This window comes from Acipenser ruthenus, chromosome 23 (assembly GCF_902713425.1).
Source record: "Acipenser ruthenus chromosome 23, fAciRut3.2 maternal haplotype, whole genome shotgun sequence".
NCBI classification, from domain to species: Eukaryota; Metazoa; Chordata; class Actinopteri; order Acipenseriformes; family Acipenseridae; genus Acipenser; species Acipenser ruthenus.
In genome coordinates this window covers 24,792,285-24,809,526 of record NC_081211.1, presented here as the reverse complement: position 1 = coordinate 24,809,526, position 17,242 = coordinate 24,792,285, and the positions used below count along the sequence as shown (strand labels likewise).

The following is a 17,242-nucleotide window of genomic DNA, read 5'->3' as shown; positions in this document are numbered from 1 at the left end:
AATCCCACTTTAAAATATCAATTGGCAGTAAGTAAAACAGGTGAATACAAGGCATTTCAGAAATGACAACAGCTATTCAGATTGCAACCGATGTTTATTCAGGAAAATTCGTACAACCACTTACATTTCATTTGTTTACGATCTGTTAGCTTCGGGTGCTTGAAACATAACAATGAGAAAAAACAATGCAGGTACGATTGACAGGAACGTACTGTATTCAGCACTTTTACGGGTATGGAATGCAGCACTGTTTTTGCATCACTCAGAAAATGTGACTTTGCCTCAGTTAGTTGGGTTTACAATTTAATTGCCATCGTTCTAATTACAAAAACATTAAAAAAAACGTGTTCTTTGTGTACGCTACAATATACAGATTGATGTAAGACATATCAAAACACGTTGCATAACACAGCAATTCTTTATCATTATTTGGAGACCGTTCACAGAAATTAGTTGTCATTCAATAATACTGTTTATTAAAAACGTCTTGGCATATAATAACAGGAACCAAAGGGATGTACTGTACCACAATTAAACAAATACAGAAAAATGTCACTTATCTGCAACATATTTAATATTTTATAGTATTAATCCTAACAGGTCATATTATTAGATTATGATCAGAAGCAATACTGGCTGGACTTCTTGGAAAATATTTGAATGAAAAAACAATGGAATATATTGTCCCCAATGCGGAATTTCATAGTGAATGCAAAAATTTAAAATCGGAGACAGCAAACAAGTTGAATTACAGGGTGACAAATGTCAGCAGTGATCAAGAAAGGACTGTTAGGTTAAGAACCTTTGAAACAGGTTATGCCTTTTTGTTTTTAATTATAATGTCTGTGTGTGGAGGGGGGGACTTGCATGTTTACAAACTGTGTATACCACGTACATTTTATTTGTTTTTAATTCGTTAAGCTATCAAACAGTCCTGGTTCAGTAACCCAAGGATATAGCAACCACAGGATTTACAAGGCTACGTTACATCTAACAGACTTACAGCACCACCTACTGATGGTAGGGCATGTTAACAATGCTATTGACTATTGCAAACTACTAACTTAAATTGGGACACTGAAAGCGTAATATAAAAAAAAAAAGATTGAAAGCAACATTCTTAAATATGCAGTATTCCTTTTCTTAAGAAACCAGTGTTCAGAGATCACGAAAGCAGCCAGAAACAGCCTGTCGAAAGTGATTTCTGTTGCATTTCTTTGTCACAGTGTGATTTGCAAATGAGTAAAACGTTCTACATCTGGAGCAGGTTTTTACAGAAATTGCTATAACGAGACATCTGATATTGGAAACACTTCTCTTAAGTGGCATTACTTAAGTTGTACAGTTACAGTGCTGTTAATGTGTAAGCCCACATTTCAAATGATTATTCTTTAACAGGCTTTAAACTGGTTGTCTGCATTACTGACCTGCACTTTCCTAACAAAAGGAATACTGCATTCTTAAAGCTATAGCAGGTAGCATTCGTGACTGGTAAGGCATGAGGCTTCTGTGTTTCTATCAACTTCAACTTAAACCAATCATGTTTCCTTTCCTGGGGGTAGGTGTTCATGCTTTAGCTAAGGGATGTGATATTGGAGCGTCCGCCGGGAGGAATCACGATGCGTCGGCCTGCTGGGCGGATAGGGGTCTCTTCAGATGGGACACCTGCAGAAAACAATGCAGCTTAACCACTGAGCGATATCAGACCGCACTTATCAAACTTCTAATTAGGATACACATTCCAGAAGTCTTCAGCTCTCATGGCTGTGCACATGACACCAAGATGTCTAAATGCAGACCATACATATATTGAGATCTGCATTTAGGTCGAGTATTATGCATCAGTTTTTAAAATCACTCCCCAGGTTTTTTCCTTTAATCAATTTGGTTTTAGTGCACGCTAGGAAGCTGGACGGGTCAATTCTAACCCCTCAACCCTCCAAACATTTTAACATGCTGTGTTCGACTGTCAGAAACTAATTGCCAATCTGCAAAGCCATGTTTTGTTCAGATTAATGACATTTTGTACTGCTGGTTTTGTTGGTTACAGACAGCAGCTGTTGGAATACACTGGGAGTGGCAGTTATACTAATTAGTGCTAATTGAGGTTTATGAAACCAGCTGTGATAGTATATTTTTTCTTTCACATAAAAGGTGACATTTGCCTCTTGGAGTAAAACAGTTTTACAAATAGGGGCTATTGGGCTTGATTGTAAAGTGAATAATTCCACCGCACTGGAGAGTCTAATGGCTATAATGTGCTTTTGCCAGCATTAAAGGATTTAATCAGTCCATTCCTAAAATAGACATGACAATGCGACTGACCCATGGTTCAAACAGAAAAGGCAATGGACAGAAATGTAGTTCAACTTGCTAATAATGGCACTTTCACTGTCTGTTTTAATCAGGAGATGTGTACTGTATATGCAGGGTATATATGAAGGGTGATTCATAGGTCACTAGACAAGTGGACAAGTTTAAATCGTGCCACTAACTTCTGTGTTTCTCCATTAATAAATGTGCTTGTCCCATTTGTTCTTTGACTTCTGAATGGCCTTTTTTTGTACAATACCATTCTTCAAAGTATGAGAGATTTGTTTAACACCCTAATTAATCTCCACAACTAAATGTTGTAACACACAATTGCATATCTCTCTCTCTCTCTCTCTCTCTCTCTCTCTCTCTCTCTCTCTCTCTCTCTCTCTCTCTCATATATATATATGGTCTTTACCACATGCCTTTTATTTAATGTCACAATTACTGCAAGCTTCTGTGGTAGCTTCAAGTGAAGATAACTGGGCACATTTCCAACCCTGCTTGTCAATCTGCAAAACCACAGTCTGGGATTGAGCTCATAATGTAAAGTTACAATGCAGCTAGTGGAGTCAAGTGTGCTGTACCATATGTTGTACATCATCTGCATGACCTATAAAAAATATATCTGGTACTAACCTGTAAAAGACTTCTTCACCACAAAAAAAAAAATATATAAATCATAATTTATGCCATATGTGACATATAAAAGGATTAATACCCATCACATTAGAAATCACCAGACACTCCACTAGATATAACGGGCTCAGACATGAACATACAGCTTTGGCTTTTGAACCAGATTATGTTTTAGCTGTTTATTGTACTTTGGAAACCGATTATTGTATTGTGGACCAGTCTGGCAAATAGGCTGCTGACTTTGCTTTGGGCCCCTATGTTTATATCTAAATAAGTAAGTAAATTCTGGTAATGTCCTTATGTTTGGGTCAGGAAAATCCAAACGGTTGAAAATAAGAGATATGCTCACCCCGGTGTGCAGGGTTACCTGCTAGACTGAAGCCAGAATGATGAAGGTTCCTGATTGGTGGAGCCTGCTTGGTGGGGGAGGTCCTGGCTGAGGCAGCAGGAGTTCCTCCTCTCGACATGGGCGTGAATTCAGAAACTGGGCCATCGTACATCCCCCTGGGGACAGCCCTCAGTACAGCCATCTGGAAATTAAACACTCCGTTAGTACCAGTCACGGCAGGCCTGAACGGTACTAGGGATTGGAGAAATAAAACCCAGATTTGGAGGACGTGCTAGTTGAATCTGGTTCACTGAAATCCTGGGGTCGATTTGAGGACTGATCAGTAAGGAGGTTTAGCGTGCATCAGCTTTTAAACTTTATAAATCTTGATTGCTGCCATGTCACAGTGTCAGGGTTAAAATACTACTACTACTGCAGAAAAGCAGCGTTCTTATTTTTACAATGATGCAGTGAAGCAGTCCCTAGCTGTACGAGAAGGCTGGTATGTCCAACTAAGCACATACTAAAAACTACAAAGGTTGAGACTGCAATTTGCCGGGAGTTTAATTCCTAATTTGCAAGTAGTGTCTACTCTGCACCACTAGGTGGCAGGCAGACTAGCTGAATGGAATTTCTCATTCCGAGGTTCTGGGTTTCATCTGGTCCCCATGCAGATATTATACTGGTCTGTGGAGGGTGACCCAGAGTTTAAACTGACATCTACAGGTTAGTAAGGGTCGGCCGCTAGAGATTCACATATGGTGCAACTGCACACTGCCACGCAGCAAGCACTGATTTGTTTCCCAGATGAAACCGATTTTACAGGAAAAGGACATTCACATCTGCACAAGAAGCTTTGGTAATGTTATTGCCGGAACTCCCTTAACATGAATCAATTAAAAAAAAAAAATTCTTTGGACCGCAATTGGATCGGCTCTCACTGCTGAAGCGATATACTGTAAAACAGTGACATTAATTCAGTTCATACTGCATGAAGAATGCCAGCCAATTATTAAATGTGCATTTTTAAAAATATGTATCTGTTTATCTATCTAATAAACATCATCTTGCTCTTTGAAATATCTCTGCACAAATAAACCTTCATTCAGACTTGACAAGTTAATCTATTTAGATTAAGGAGAACCACAACCACATGACGTTACATAAGAGTTCAAAAAGTTGTCATGGTGTCTGTTTCATGCACTGTAGTGAAAATGCTGCTTTTAATTATGTCTCGATACATTTTTGTTTAATGTATGTTTGGCTGTGTGTATGCAAATAAATGAATGCAATTTATGCTGATTTCCATCCAAGATCTTCGAGACAGAATCTCTCCCCAATGACACGGATATAAATCTGCACTCTGACTATTCAGACTGAGCAATGCAAATGCAAATTACAGCAACTTTGCTGCCAAAGGAACCGTTACTGGTTTCCAATAGCGATGAATCCCATTTGCAAGTATCCTGACCTCTGAAACTATGAGCCCAATTCTCTAAAAAGCTGCAGGGGTTCTCTGTAATTACCTGTCCAGGCAGAATCTCCCCGTCTCAGCATCCATTAATATACAGGACCTAATGAGGGGAACTGACCTGGGATATCCCTAGACCGCAGTGCCTAGCAACCACACAATGTCTTTGAGCTGTTTGCTATCTGTTTAATAACATTAAACTAGAATAGGTAAATAATCTGAATGCTGTGATATATCTTTTGAAAACAGCAATTTGTATCCAATACTATTACCATTAAAAAAGCAACAGAAACATGAATTTAGGCAAACATGATCAACTGCTTGCAGTGTTAAATACCCCCCGGTAGCGGTTACAAGGAAGACAATAAGTCACTTGAAGTCAAACTCTTTTTGTTAGTGAGTCGTGTCTTACCTGTTTCCTGGCTTTGATGCGCTTGTAGGCGTAATCTGGGAATGGAGTGCAGGCAATGAAGCGCCCACTTCCCTGAGTGGCGTGCAAGGTGCCATCCTCTAGCACGATCTTCCCCTGGCAGATCACCACCAGAGGAGCCCCACGCAGCTCCATCCCTTCAAACACATTGTATTCAGTAGCCTGGAAGAGAGGGGGCGGGAACAGTGACACTCACTTTATACCTGTGATCCACAGTCCACACAACAGAAAACGAGGATTCTGTGGCCATTTTTGTTTTTTTAACTAGTGGGCCCTGGACCATGTTCTTATTAGCGATTCAGTACATTCATTATATTCCTGGCTATTTATAAATATTTACAGACAAAGAAAATGCACTATTATATAAGATGGCTTTTATAAACTGCTCAAAGGGTCATATTTTAATGATATTTAAACTGGCTTCACATATCTGCCAGAGTTAGGAACAACTGAACCCAAAGCGGTTCGATACAAGGATGTATCCTACTCTATGGGTCTATTTGAACCATCTAAACAGTGGCTCATCTCAATACCACCACCCTATCATTTATCAGTCCTGCTTTTTCAACACACTACAGTTCATTGTATTTGTTAATAGGTGGGTCAATGAATCCCCCCAGCTGGATTTATAGAGGCGTTAAAGCGGTATTTTGGTCCACAGCTGTTTAGATTATTAAAATACATTATTATGTACAGTGGGACTGTTTCTGCCTATGAAGTGGAGCCTTGAAACATGGTAACATTATCCGCCCTGTCTTTGTTTTTAGCAACATACAATGTAAACAGTTCCTTTCAGTCCTGTTTTTCTATTCCCCTCTTGGCATAATGAAGATAAACAGCTGCAGTTGTATGTACAGCTGGAACAAATTAGTTTGGAAAACTTGACAGTGTTCAAGATAGCTGTCCTGCAATTGTTCAGTCCGCTGCTCCGCACAGCCAAGTTTGTTCTAGATACTCATTCCAGGAAGTACATGCGCTGAAGGATAAACTGCCAAATATGATTTCATTATCAGCCCTTGTTTTACCTCTTGCCATATAATGACTGTGGCATGATGTAAGATCTATCCCTGGTGGCTTTTTTTTTTTTTTTGGCAACTGTACAGCCTTTTGGAACAAACCTTCAAGGTACTTTACACATGCGGATTACTGTTCCAAAAATTACAAATGACAAATTACATATTACAAATATGCACATCCCTAGGCAGTACATTTATATTGCCATTACTAATATCTACCGATGTTTGTATTTTCACTTAAATAAATACGAGCTCCTGAAAAGGAAGTAAAGCTTATAGAAAGTTGTAATCTGATTTCTCTGCATATGGGAAAGCCTTTGTCCACCCTGCCCAGTTCTCCATCAATATATCCAGGAAATGCTGTAAGCCAGGCAGGCACCAGTTAATTGTGTCAAGGTAATACCATTTTTTCTCTCCACTCTAGAATCTCACTGCTGGTAGAGAAAGGCTTTCTTTTTGGCAGAGTGCTCAGAAATAATTGCTTCTACAGACTGGTGAATTCCCCTCAGTGCTTCCCAAGACCACTTATTGTTTGGTATATGCTGTAAACATTACCAAGAACACTCATCAATACCGACAAGATCATCTGTACTTTTGTTATTATTATTATCATTATTATTATTATTTGTTTATTTAGCAGATGCCTTTATCCAAGGCGTGTCAGCATTAACACAATTGATTGTAGACCTTAACACTTTGCAATACCTTAAACAGCTTTAAACAGCTTTTCTTACCGAATGGTGTGTTTTAGCCGAGACAGTCCTCACCGCATCCGAATCCCAGATAACCAGGTCACTGTCCGAGCCCACGGCTATTTTGCCTTTCCTGGGGTACAGGTTAAGGATTTTGGCAGCGTTGGTGCTGGTAACTGCCACAAACATGTTCTCATCCATTTTACCAGTGACCTGGAAAAAGAATGTGTAATGATCAACAGTGATCCCTGATCAAACCATTTTGTTTTTCTAATACCTTGCACCGGTTGCCTGTAATGCTGAAGCAATATTAAACTGCCTTGAACCGTACCAGTATGTGATGCCAAACGGATCTCATTAAAGTGTTGATATTATAATCTGATGTTTAACATCATACGCTGGAATATAATAGTAGAAATAAACAAATCTGCTTATCTTTAATAGCAAACCCCATGACCATTTTTCAAAAGCTTGAACTTACCACTGCCTTATCCCAGATGACTGCCATTCTTTCCTCAATGCCATTGACTCCCTCTGGAATCTGAGTGAAGTCATCCTTCCCAATGGCCTTCTGTGCTGTGCTGAAGGTACAGTGGGCACTCCCTGATACATTCAGGTCCCCGCTGCAACACCACATGAATGGTTTTGACAGTATTAGAAAGTGATACGCAATTAAAGTACAACACAGCAACAGTTTGAAAAACAATAAAATAAATGGTTTGAAAACTTACAAAAAAAAAGGTTTCTGTGCTGTACAAATGCTATGAACAATTGTCTTATGATGTTACTTGTGGTCCAATCATTGATGAAGTGTCACCTACACTGTTCTGGTTCTATCATTGATGAAGTGTTACCTACACTGTTCTGGTTCTATCATTGATGAAGTGTCACCTACACTGTTCTGGTCCTATCATTGATGAAGTGTCACCTACACTGTTCTGGTCCTATCATTGATGAAGTGTCACCTACACTGTTCTGGTCCTATCATTGATGAAGTGTTACCTACACTGTTGTGGTTCTATCATTGATGAAGTGTTACCTCGCCAGCAGAGAGTTCAGGTAGTCCGGTGTGGTGGGATCAGGACTCAGAGGTGGGGATGTCACAAAGGCAGCTGCCTTGGCCCAGTTTTTACTCCAATAGTGCGTCCCATCTGTGCCAAGGCTGGCTGTGATTGGCTCTCCAAAGACCACATTGCCTTGGAAAACAGACAAATAGTCATGAAAACCTCAGATAAACACAGACTTAACTTCTGGCAACAGCAGCATTACAAAATGCAAAACAAACATACAATACAAATTCGTAAACCCAAGCCAAGTAAAATTCAGACCAAGGTACCAGCATATTAGTGTGATTTATTGAAAATAATGTCCGTCACGGCTTTTACGAGGAAAACCATATACATTATATGTCAATAAATACATAAATATATGTCTTTAAACAGACATATGTATCCAGTAAAAGCTTTCTTGTTTTTCATTTATGCAAAAAAACCAAAATTAAATCCTAAAAGCAGCCCAAGGACCAGCACCATTAAGATGCCTATGTCATGATGTTTCAATCACTACATTAACATCTCCTCCCACGATCTGTAAATAGGAGCCTACTCTCCTGAGGGCCAACGGGAAATACTCTTTTCTCATCATGACATGCAGAGTGGAATGTCAGGAAATGGAGCACTAAGTGGTGCTGAATCCTGTTCCGTTTGTGAAGTATTCCAATCTTGGAAGTGTTCCAGTTCTAGAATCTTTCCCTTTGCTCTCATTCGTAAAACCCTTTCTCAAACCAAAATACAGCGCAATCAAGAAACAAACTAAAGCAGGGTGTAAGCAGCCTGGTGAAATGATTTTCAATGGTTGTACTGCAAGACCAAAAACTACTGCAAGTACCAAGCGTTGCCTGCTTTAAAGGCACAGTGCTGCCAGTTATGAGCAATTTTTGAAGCCTGAAAACCCCAAACACTTCAACATCATATGAAGACACAGACAAAGACATCAATATTTAGTCTAAAAGTTTCTTACATTTTTACGTACTGTAGATCTGACTTTAAAACGCTTCAATTAAACAAAAAACGAACCTTTTTTCCTGGCCTGTGAAATGATGTCCGCTGCACTTTTGCTCATCACTTTGGACACGTACAGAGGACAGTTGGTTTGGCTTGCGATGGTGATGGCTCGGAATACAGCCTCAGCCTCAAGCTGAAGAGAAACCAAAAAAAGTGAGTTTTAAGCAGTCAACATGGCTCCTGAGTCACACAAAGTCGACAGGGACTCGGGAATGCTATTTCAAGGGCCTGCTAGTTCTGTACGAACCTTCTTTGATAAGACGGTATGAATTGAATTATGTGATAGGAAAAAAAACTTTAATATGACTTTTCTCAATATAACAAAGGATATGTTTCATAGATACAGTGCCTACTGTATTTTAAAAATGACATCCTGAAAATGCCCTATTTATCAACACATGCAGCATTATTTTTAGCCAAGCATTAAAAGCAATAAAGATTTACCTCCTCAGGTCGACTCAGCACATGACCCTCTGGACCTGTAATCCCCATTTCTAACATGCGCACTTGCTCCTATAAAATAATTGACATATAACATTAAGCTCGGTTTCAATTTGAATGTAGTTCACATCAATGTATCTTGACAGAAAATGTAACATTTGGAAGCAGAACCATACATATCTAACATACATGTTGTGTTGCAATGCTGAAAGCAACATACAGTAGTTTAAACACGTGTAGTAACTGATACCTGTGCAATGATCTCTCCGTTTTCAGCATGCACTTGCACTACAGCCCCCAGTTCTCCCAGGAAGGTGAAGATCTCATAAAGCTGAAAGAGAGCCAGTATTCACATTCTGTGTGAGCTGATACCAATGCAATCACTGACATCATAATCTTTCTGTTAATGTCAGGGGTACCTCAGGTTACACTAGAAAGAGGATTTCATCCATTTCATTTATTTTGAATGGCTCTTTGCAGTGCAATACAATTTACATTTTATGGTAACTGTGAAAGAAATTGTTGGAACATCTAAAGCACCACATGTGTCTTTGGGAATGGAGATTCATAGTTAAATCCACAGACTATTTTTAAAACCAGTCTCAGAATTGCACTGTACCTCGCTGTTGGTCATCTGATACAAATCCTTGTACGCCATGTAGACCAGGAAAGAGTTAACTCCTACAGAAAGAGAGGAGACATACAGGCAGCTGTATGAGGAGGAGCTACAACACCATCAAACAAAGTGCATGGGATAATTACATATGGCTAATGGAATGAGAAGATGTTCCAGCAGAAATCTGCTTTCATTCCCTACTTCATAACCATGAAACCACATTGATCCTGAGCTACTCTGGGCTCAACTGCAATTCGGGTGTAGCTGCTACTGGACACTTACAGTTTTAAACTGTATTATCGTCTTGTTAAGTTCATCTTTTTCCTCCCATCATTTTACTAATTTCTCATAAAACTGATCCCAGGAACACCACACCCTCCTACACAAGTTTGTTTATTATTGTTTTAACCACAGATGGTCTACTGCTCTTTAACCCTTACATCTGTCCTAACGCAGTCCATACGGGAGAACATTGTTTATTTTCCCATTCTGCAGATCAGTTCAAATCATTGGTTAAACCACTTTTAAAGTGCTCTGCTTGCTTCTGGGAAACACATTGTGACTGCTCCCACAACCACCTGCTTCTTTCTGCAAGCTATTAGAGGCAATGCCAATCCCAAACAGGGCATTCTTACGGGTGTCCGACCTAAAATAGTGCCTGGATGCCAGTGCTGAATATGAAGAATGAGGAAAAGCCCTTCTCTATAGTGGACTCCAATGATGTACAGAAAACAACTGCATCAGCCCAATGGTGGTTACACTGAATAGAAATAAAAACTGCTTTGTTTCTGTTTCTGGCTTTGTATAAGTTGCAAAGGCCATACACAACAGAACAGAGAGGCGGTTTGGTTGGCTTTGTTGTTCTAAATAGCTGCTGCTTCTGAAGCTAAGCCTCTTTGCTCCTTGGCTGTTTCTGCAGAGGGCAGGGCTGCTCAGGGGAAGTCTTTGTAAAGACAAAAGCCACCTAGATAAGCAGCCATTACTGCAGGCTGTGGAGACACGCACATGTATGCCCTGCTTATACTTCAGAATTGTCTTTCTTTAACGAATGCCAAGCATAGTTTTTTGTCCGAACTTCCTACAATGGGATTTGTATCAATTCAATAATACATGAGTACATACATTAATAAATACATTAATTAAACAATTAATTCATAAATGAACACATACATTCATACATTAATACATGAATTAAACTGTCCCTATATGTAATCAATCCCTATATAAAACAGAGAAGACTCTTAACTTCTCATTTGATATTGTTTGGTGTTAAATTAAGATAATTGGGCATCCAGTGCATTTTAGGTATTTCAGTTGGAAGTATCTAAAATATAAAGACCTTTTTCCTTGATAAGGGTCTCCACTTCCTGCTTGGTGCTGTCACTCCAGTGAGTGATGTCCACATGCAGGGAGTAATCGCAGCACGTCTTCTCGTCAGCCCATTCTCTCCATCGCTCAAAGGCTTCAGTGAGGCTGGCTCCAGGCTCTGGGATAACATGGTCAACTGCAAGAAAAGAAAAAAGAACAGTATTACAATGCAGGTCCACGGCAGACAAAATACATATGGAAGCACTGTGAAAAGGATCAATTAAGAATTTGCTACCATAGTATAATGTGGGTTTCTGTATCTAGGCCTTTGGTCTTAGTCAGACTGAATGCTCATCAAGAATGTGCTGCATTAAGTTTCACTGGATTTAAGGAACACTTTACACAGTATCCAGGATGACTGGGTTCCGGGCACTCAGTAATTATTACCCAAGAGTTTGAACCAAAAAATGAAGATGCTGTCATACAAACCAACAGTTACAATAGCGATCAGGGATTGCCCACTGCAGAAGGATACACTTAACCCAACAGTTATCCAAGCTGTTTAGTTAGTCCAGGCCCTGTCTGTAAAAGGCATGGGATGATTTGATCTGATTATATTTGGCAATGCCACTCAAACAGCTGTGGTTGTCAGCTTTAGAACAATCAGAAGCTGCGTGAGTTAGGTCAGCTCGGAGTTAAGCTTGCTCTCTCAATGAGATACTTCTTAAGTCAACCGCAAAGGGGTTTACAGTAGGCCTGTGGTTTGGAATGGGATTCTGTATGGAAAATCCTGGTGGATGCAAACTCGCTGTAATGTTTAAAACTCAGTTTTCCTGTTGGGTTTGGCTTCTCTTTACACTTTACACTTTTTTCGCATTTATGAAAGAAATTATCTGCCTGCTGATGGTAGCTTTTACAAAGTATCAATCGCTTATTTGAACATGCCCATCTTAGTGTTACTAACAGCTATATAGTTGGTAGGATGGGATCACCATGCTCATGTTTATATGGCTGTAATTTAACTGAGATGGGACGAGCCACTAGGCCCTCTGGGTTACAGACTGCAAGCCTGTTATACAGACACTCATGTTTTACAGTGCTGCCCTGTTCATCTCCATTTTGGTAAAGCCCACTGAACACTGGTAGCGTGTTTTTCTTACCGATCATAGTTGTGCCACCAGCCAGTGCTGCCTTTGAACCCTGGAAGAAATCATCCACAGTGGTAGTTCCCCGGTATGGCATCTGTAGGTGAGTGTGGATATCAATCCCTCCAGGTATGACCATTTTCCCATTGGCTTCAATGGTTTTAACACCTCCTGGAACAATTAAGTTATCTCCAAGTTGCCTGTGGATGAAACAGATTTGTCAGTTACAACATTAGTTTATTTGACATCTAGATACATATACTGCATGCTTGTAAAATCTGTAATTAACTTTATAAGCAGTCAGGCATAGAGTAATAGGTTTGTCCGACATATGGTAGCAGGTTGGTAAACGGCTGCATTTCCCACAGCTGCTGTTGTCCATCAGCATTTCTTCAGTGTAATACAGAGTACATAAAACAATGGATGTAATTGACAAATCTAGGACAGAGCAGACATCAATCCACAGCTCCAGTGGAGAAAAGAAGCCAAGTTTTAAGTGCTCCTTAACCCTGCTCAAACATTACACTTTTTGTAACTTTGTAAGTACAGTATTTATAAGCATTCTGTGAATAATGCATACTTAATGAGTCCATCTTCTATGTAAATATCCGCGTAGAATGACTGGTCGTCATTTACAATCCTCCCTCCTTTGATCAGAAGCCTGTCGCTCTGTAAAAACAGAAAGACATCCAGTCAGCATTTGAAATTTACAACATATCTTATTTACAAAGCATTTTTATGTGTATGTAGCTCATAGCCCAACAGTTTTATTCCTAACTAAACTGCAACAGTCATTATGCACCAAACTTAGCAGAAAGGAGACAGGCAACTACAAAGCGGAACACTGTTACAGCAGTACTGTTAATAATTTAGTTTAAGAAACTGTTATACACAACCAGTCGTGCATCTATAAATGTTTTATAAAAGGATCTTTTGATATTAGACTGTTATTGCAAGTAATTAATGTTAAAAGCACATTTTTCCAAACACTGACCATGAACCGAACACAGAAAGGGGAAAAAATCTCTTATCTAAACACTAAACAAAACTTTTTGTTTTTTTAAAAAGCACGGCTATGCTTGGTGCATTCAGTTTTCAAATAAATTCATATCAACTTAATTGCAATTTTAGCATGCAGTACACACTGCTGTTGTAACAATGTACAGAAAGAACCTTAAACTCAGAATCTGTGAATGTTTTTCGTTATGTTAGATGGCGTCAAGGAAAAATCATGACATGTTGATACAACTTGGTAAATAAAAGATCTGAGAATGCACTTGTGAATATTTAATAGATTCAAATCTCATTCACCCGCACAGTAACTACTGAAAGGGGTTTTAATACTCAGATCATGTATTTGTAGTAAAAATACGCCTACAGAAAACCTACAAGACTAAAATAAAAACTGCGTCCTGGCAGAGTGCTCAATGCAGATGGAAACTTGCCAAAATCTACTAAATGTGTCATGATTCTTTCTACAGATTTAAAAAGACTTGAGGCTGAACAGCCATTCCTGCCAGTTGCAGAAGTTCAAATAAAAAATATAGAATTTCATGCTCTTTTAAATAAATGTCCAGTCCTCTACGGAAACCAGCCATTACATTTTCTCACCAGCAGATCAGTTCATATGATTTATGTTAAACTTCGCTGCCAAGTTTTGGAAATGTTCTGTTTCAGTGTATACATCCTGGACACATGTGTGGCCATTTTAGTCAAACATAAACTCACCCAGTACAGTTGGGAGGATCGAGAGCTCTAGTTAAAAGGCCTTAACCTTTGGAATTATAGTTTGTTTAAGCAGACTACAGCAGGCTTATCCTGACAATGTTAGCAATGACCCAGATGTACAATATACAATTTGTGGCATTCTTAACATTTAAGTCAAATTTCAAATGATATCTGATATTGGTTCAATACAGGCATGGAAATAAGACTCCCATTGCATGGCAGTTTGATCCATTCCTGGCTTTACTATGATTTTAATAAGATGCACCTGAGCTTGTTACCTATACACTGTGGCTAATCGAGCTTGTAGTAAAACCTGGAATGGGAGAAACCGTTATGCAAAAGGAGTCTTATTTCCATCTCTGTTCAATATATAAATTGGGTACATGGAAACACAAGCGTACAAACTTTTCAGGGTTTAATAATAAGTGTTAGTTAGTTAGTTCTAAGGTCCCTGCAGCTCCATCATGCAAGCAATATTGGAAAATTGCTGTGAAAGTTTAACAAAGCTCAAGCTGTCACAGGAAAAGCAGTCTGAAACTCCACTCATCCATATGATAACAAGAGCCAATTAAAATGAAAACGAATGCTGTTCAAAAGCATTCTACAGGCTCACTCGTTATGCTGATATCGAATGACTAGGTCCTTTAAAAAAAGTAATGGAGTATGAGGACCACATACTGCTGTGTGGGAACCAATGGTTAAAGTGGACCAGTGCACCTGTTTCAACCTCTGTAATCATTGCTTCAGTGTTCAGTGGGAACATAATATCACGTCTTAATCAAACGTAGTGATGTGAGAGTGACTCAGCTCAATATCTTTGTGTGCAGAGGGACTGCAGGCAGTGCACAAGACTAAGGGGATTAATTTCCATCGCGTTTTCTGACCGACTGCTGCACAGTCGTTGCATCGAGACTAGCCTGTCCCTTGCTTCAGGTGTGTAGGTCCTTTCCGCTGCTGTTTCCTAAGCATTCCAGTTCCACTCTGGTCCCTTTACGCTCGGCAGGACACCTGTCTGGTGTCTTTCAATGCAATTTACTGTTGATTCAGCAGCACCCAGACATTCAAATGCACCTCAGTTCATGAAGATCACAGACTTCATGCACAATATGCAGCAGATTGAATAAAATGACAGAATGTCTACATTAGGGCTAGCTGGTGCTGAAATGATTCTTTTTTAATTTGTGAGTGTCCAGCTGCAGACTAGGAAAAACCGAAGCACTTATGAGGAAATATACATATAATAGAAGGTCTCTCTCTCTTTCATGTTCTCTCTCCAGCATTATTGAGGACGATTGGGTTTTAATGAATGTCCTGTTGGAGCTGTCTAATGCTACTACAAAATGTTGCGTCTTGATGTGATTTTTTTTTTCTTCTGTTTTTAAGTCACTGCAGGTTCATTACATTAGGAAACATGGCTTTCAAATTAAGTTAGAAAAATCAATATGCTACCAGTTAAACTTGATATATGCAGTTCAGTAAAAAAAAAAATGTTAACCATTTAATTGAATCAATGTCAGGCAACCATTTTAGAAATTGAAATATCTGACAAACCAGTGACCAGCTATTGAGTATTGTGAAAGGACAAGGGCCCTGCACATTAAAATATGTGTTTCTGTGGCTGGCAGCCATCTTGGCTCAAGAGTGGGGAATCAGCCTGGGGCCAAGATGGCCACCCTTTGCACAGCCACATGGTCTTAATGAGGGTAAATAGTTTGGTGTGGTGTCTTTCTGGGGAGGTGATTGTCTGATTGATCAGCCCGAGAATGCCTGGCATGCATTTCCTGGCTGGCTGATCAATCAGTCACTTATCCCCTTATAAGTTTAGCTTAGTTCTCCCAGAGGGAGATCAGTTTTTGATTTGTGTGTTCGTTTAAACCTTTTGTTTGTTCGTTATAAAATAAAAGTGCGCAGATCGTGCTGAACTGTAGTTTTCCAGGTCCGTGTTTGCTATTTCTGCTGCTGGCCAGCCTTGACCGCACGCCACTAAACCACAAGTATGCACAGTCACAATCTAAAAGAGTATACCAAAACAACATACCCTACAGAGATGTTTAATATACTTTTTCTACTGAACGTGACTTAAACTTTATAGCCATATTAACGGTTTGTTTATTAACATGAGTGGGAAGTATATAAACCACTACTTTATGGCTTACCATGGCACACACTGATGCTCTATATCCCACATTGCAATACAGTTTATGAGACCAGACTGATCCAATCTTTACCAAGCCACACACTTAGAATAATGTTACAACAATCCAAACAGAAATATATAGGCTATGTACACTGAACCAAATGATTAAGTGATATTAGGAGATGTGTATTGTGTTATAAATCAAATTTCCTGTATAGAATCAATCCTGTCATTTTCAAGGTCTCTCTACAGAGGCGTTTGTCATTATTTCAATACAAGATTTATAATGACTGGTATATACTGTACTCCGAATATCCCTTAATTGTTATAAAGCAGAGTATGTAAATTACTGTGCAGGACCCTCGTGCTTACCTTTCCACTCAAATTTTTGATTTCCAATCAAAAATAAATACCTGGAACAAATTACTCTATAAGACACAACAGTTTTAACTTCCCTGCGTGGTTTTAACATGTCATTAGGATGTATCTCCAACAAGGATAAAAAAAAAAATCTATATAAGACATACTAGGTGTCAGTAAAAGTAGGCCACTTAAAACACCTTGCACTGCTTCAGTAAATGAGGACAAGCTTTTCCAAAGACATTGCAAAGTCAGTGAGTAGGACACCATCACCTGCAGTTAAAGTAAGTGGTATAAACACCCAGTTTATAAGGTTCCAGAAGTGAAATTAACTTAGATTCTCCTATCCTCAAGACTTTGAAAGCCCACGTCAACAACAATTCTTCATAGGTGAGGAAAAAAATGTAAGTGTGACCAAAAGGGCTTGTCTGTTACACTGCACTAAGAATATTCATCCCTGGTGGGGGATAATAAATGTCAGCTCAAGCTTTGATAAGACTTTAACATGTGATACTTTTATTACGAGAAGGAGAAACATGATGGCCAATCTTCTAA

At 39.2% G+C, this 17,242-nt stretch overlaps 1 protein-coding gene across 4 annotated transcripts in view; it reads right to left on the bottom strand.

Moving 5' to 3' along the window:
• Positions 1 to 75: 75 nt before the first annotated feature.
• The window catches only part of LOC131699656 (dihydropyrimidinase-related protein 3), a 29,932-nt gene continuing 12,765 nt past the window's right edge, over positions 76 to 17,242 (bottom strand). For 2 of the 4 annotated variants that reach the window (XM_058996919.1, XM_058996921.1), the window contains exons 2-14: positions 13,043 to 13,131; positions 12,478 to 12,662; positions 11,349 to 11,513; positions 10,013 to 10,074; positions 9,644 to 9,724; positions 9,397 to 9,465; positions 8,965 to 9,085; positions 7,929 to 8,085; positions 7,371 to 7,512; positions 6,932 to 7,102; positions 5,164 to 5,343; positions 3,302 to 3,482; positions 76 to 1,665 (exon numbers count right to left, since the gene is read on the bottom strand). In XM_058996919.1, coding sequence (XP_058852902.1) covers positions 1,574 to 1,665; positions 3,302 to 3,482; positions 5,164 to 5,343; positions 6,932 to 7,102; positions 7,371 to 7,512; positions 7,929 to 8,085; positions 8,965 to 9,085; positions 9,397 to 9,465; positions 9,644 to 9,724; positions 10,013 to 10,074; positions 11,349 to 11,513; positions 12,478 to 12,662; positions 13,043 to 13,131 — 1,695 coding nt within the window. In that variant the 3' untranslated portion in view covers positions 76 to 1,573. The remainder of the gene's footprint in view (positions 1,666 to 3,301; positions 3,483 to 5,163; positions 5,344 to 6,931; positions 7,103 to 7,370; positions 7,513 to 7,928; positions 8,086 to 8,964; positions 9,086 to 9,396; positions 9,466 to 9,643; positions 9,725 to 10,012; positions 10,075 to 11,348; positions 11,514 to 12,477; positions 12,663 to 13,042; positions 13,132 to 17,242) is intronic. The other 2 variants (XM_058996920.1, XM_058996922.1) reach the window with 1 other exon arrangement.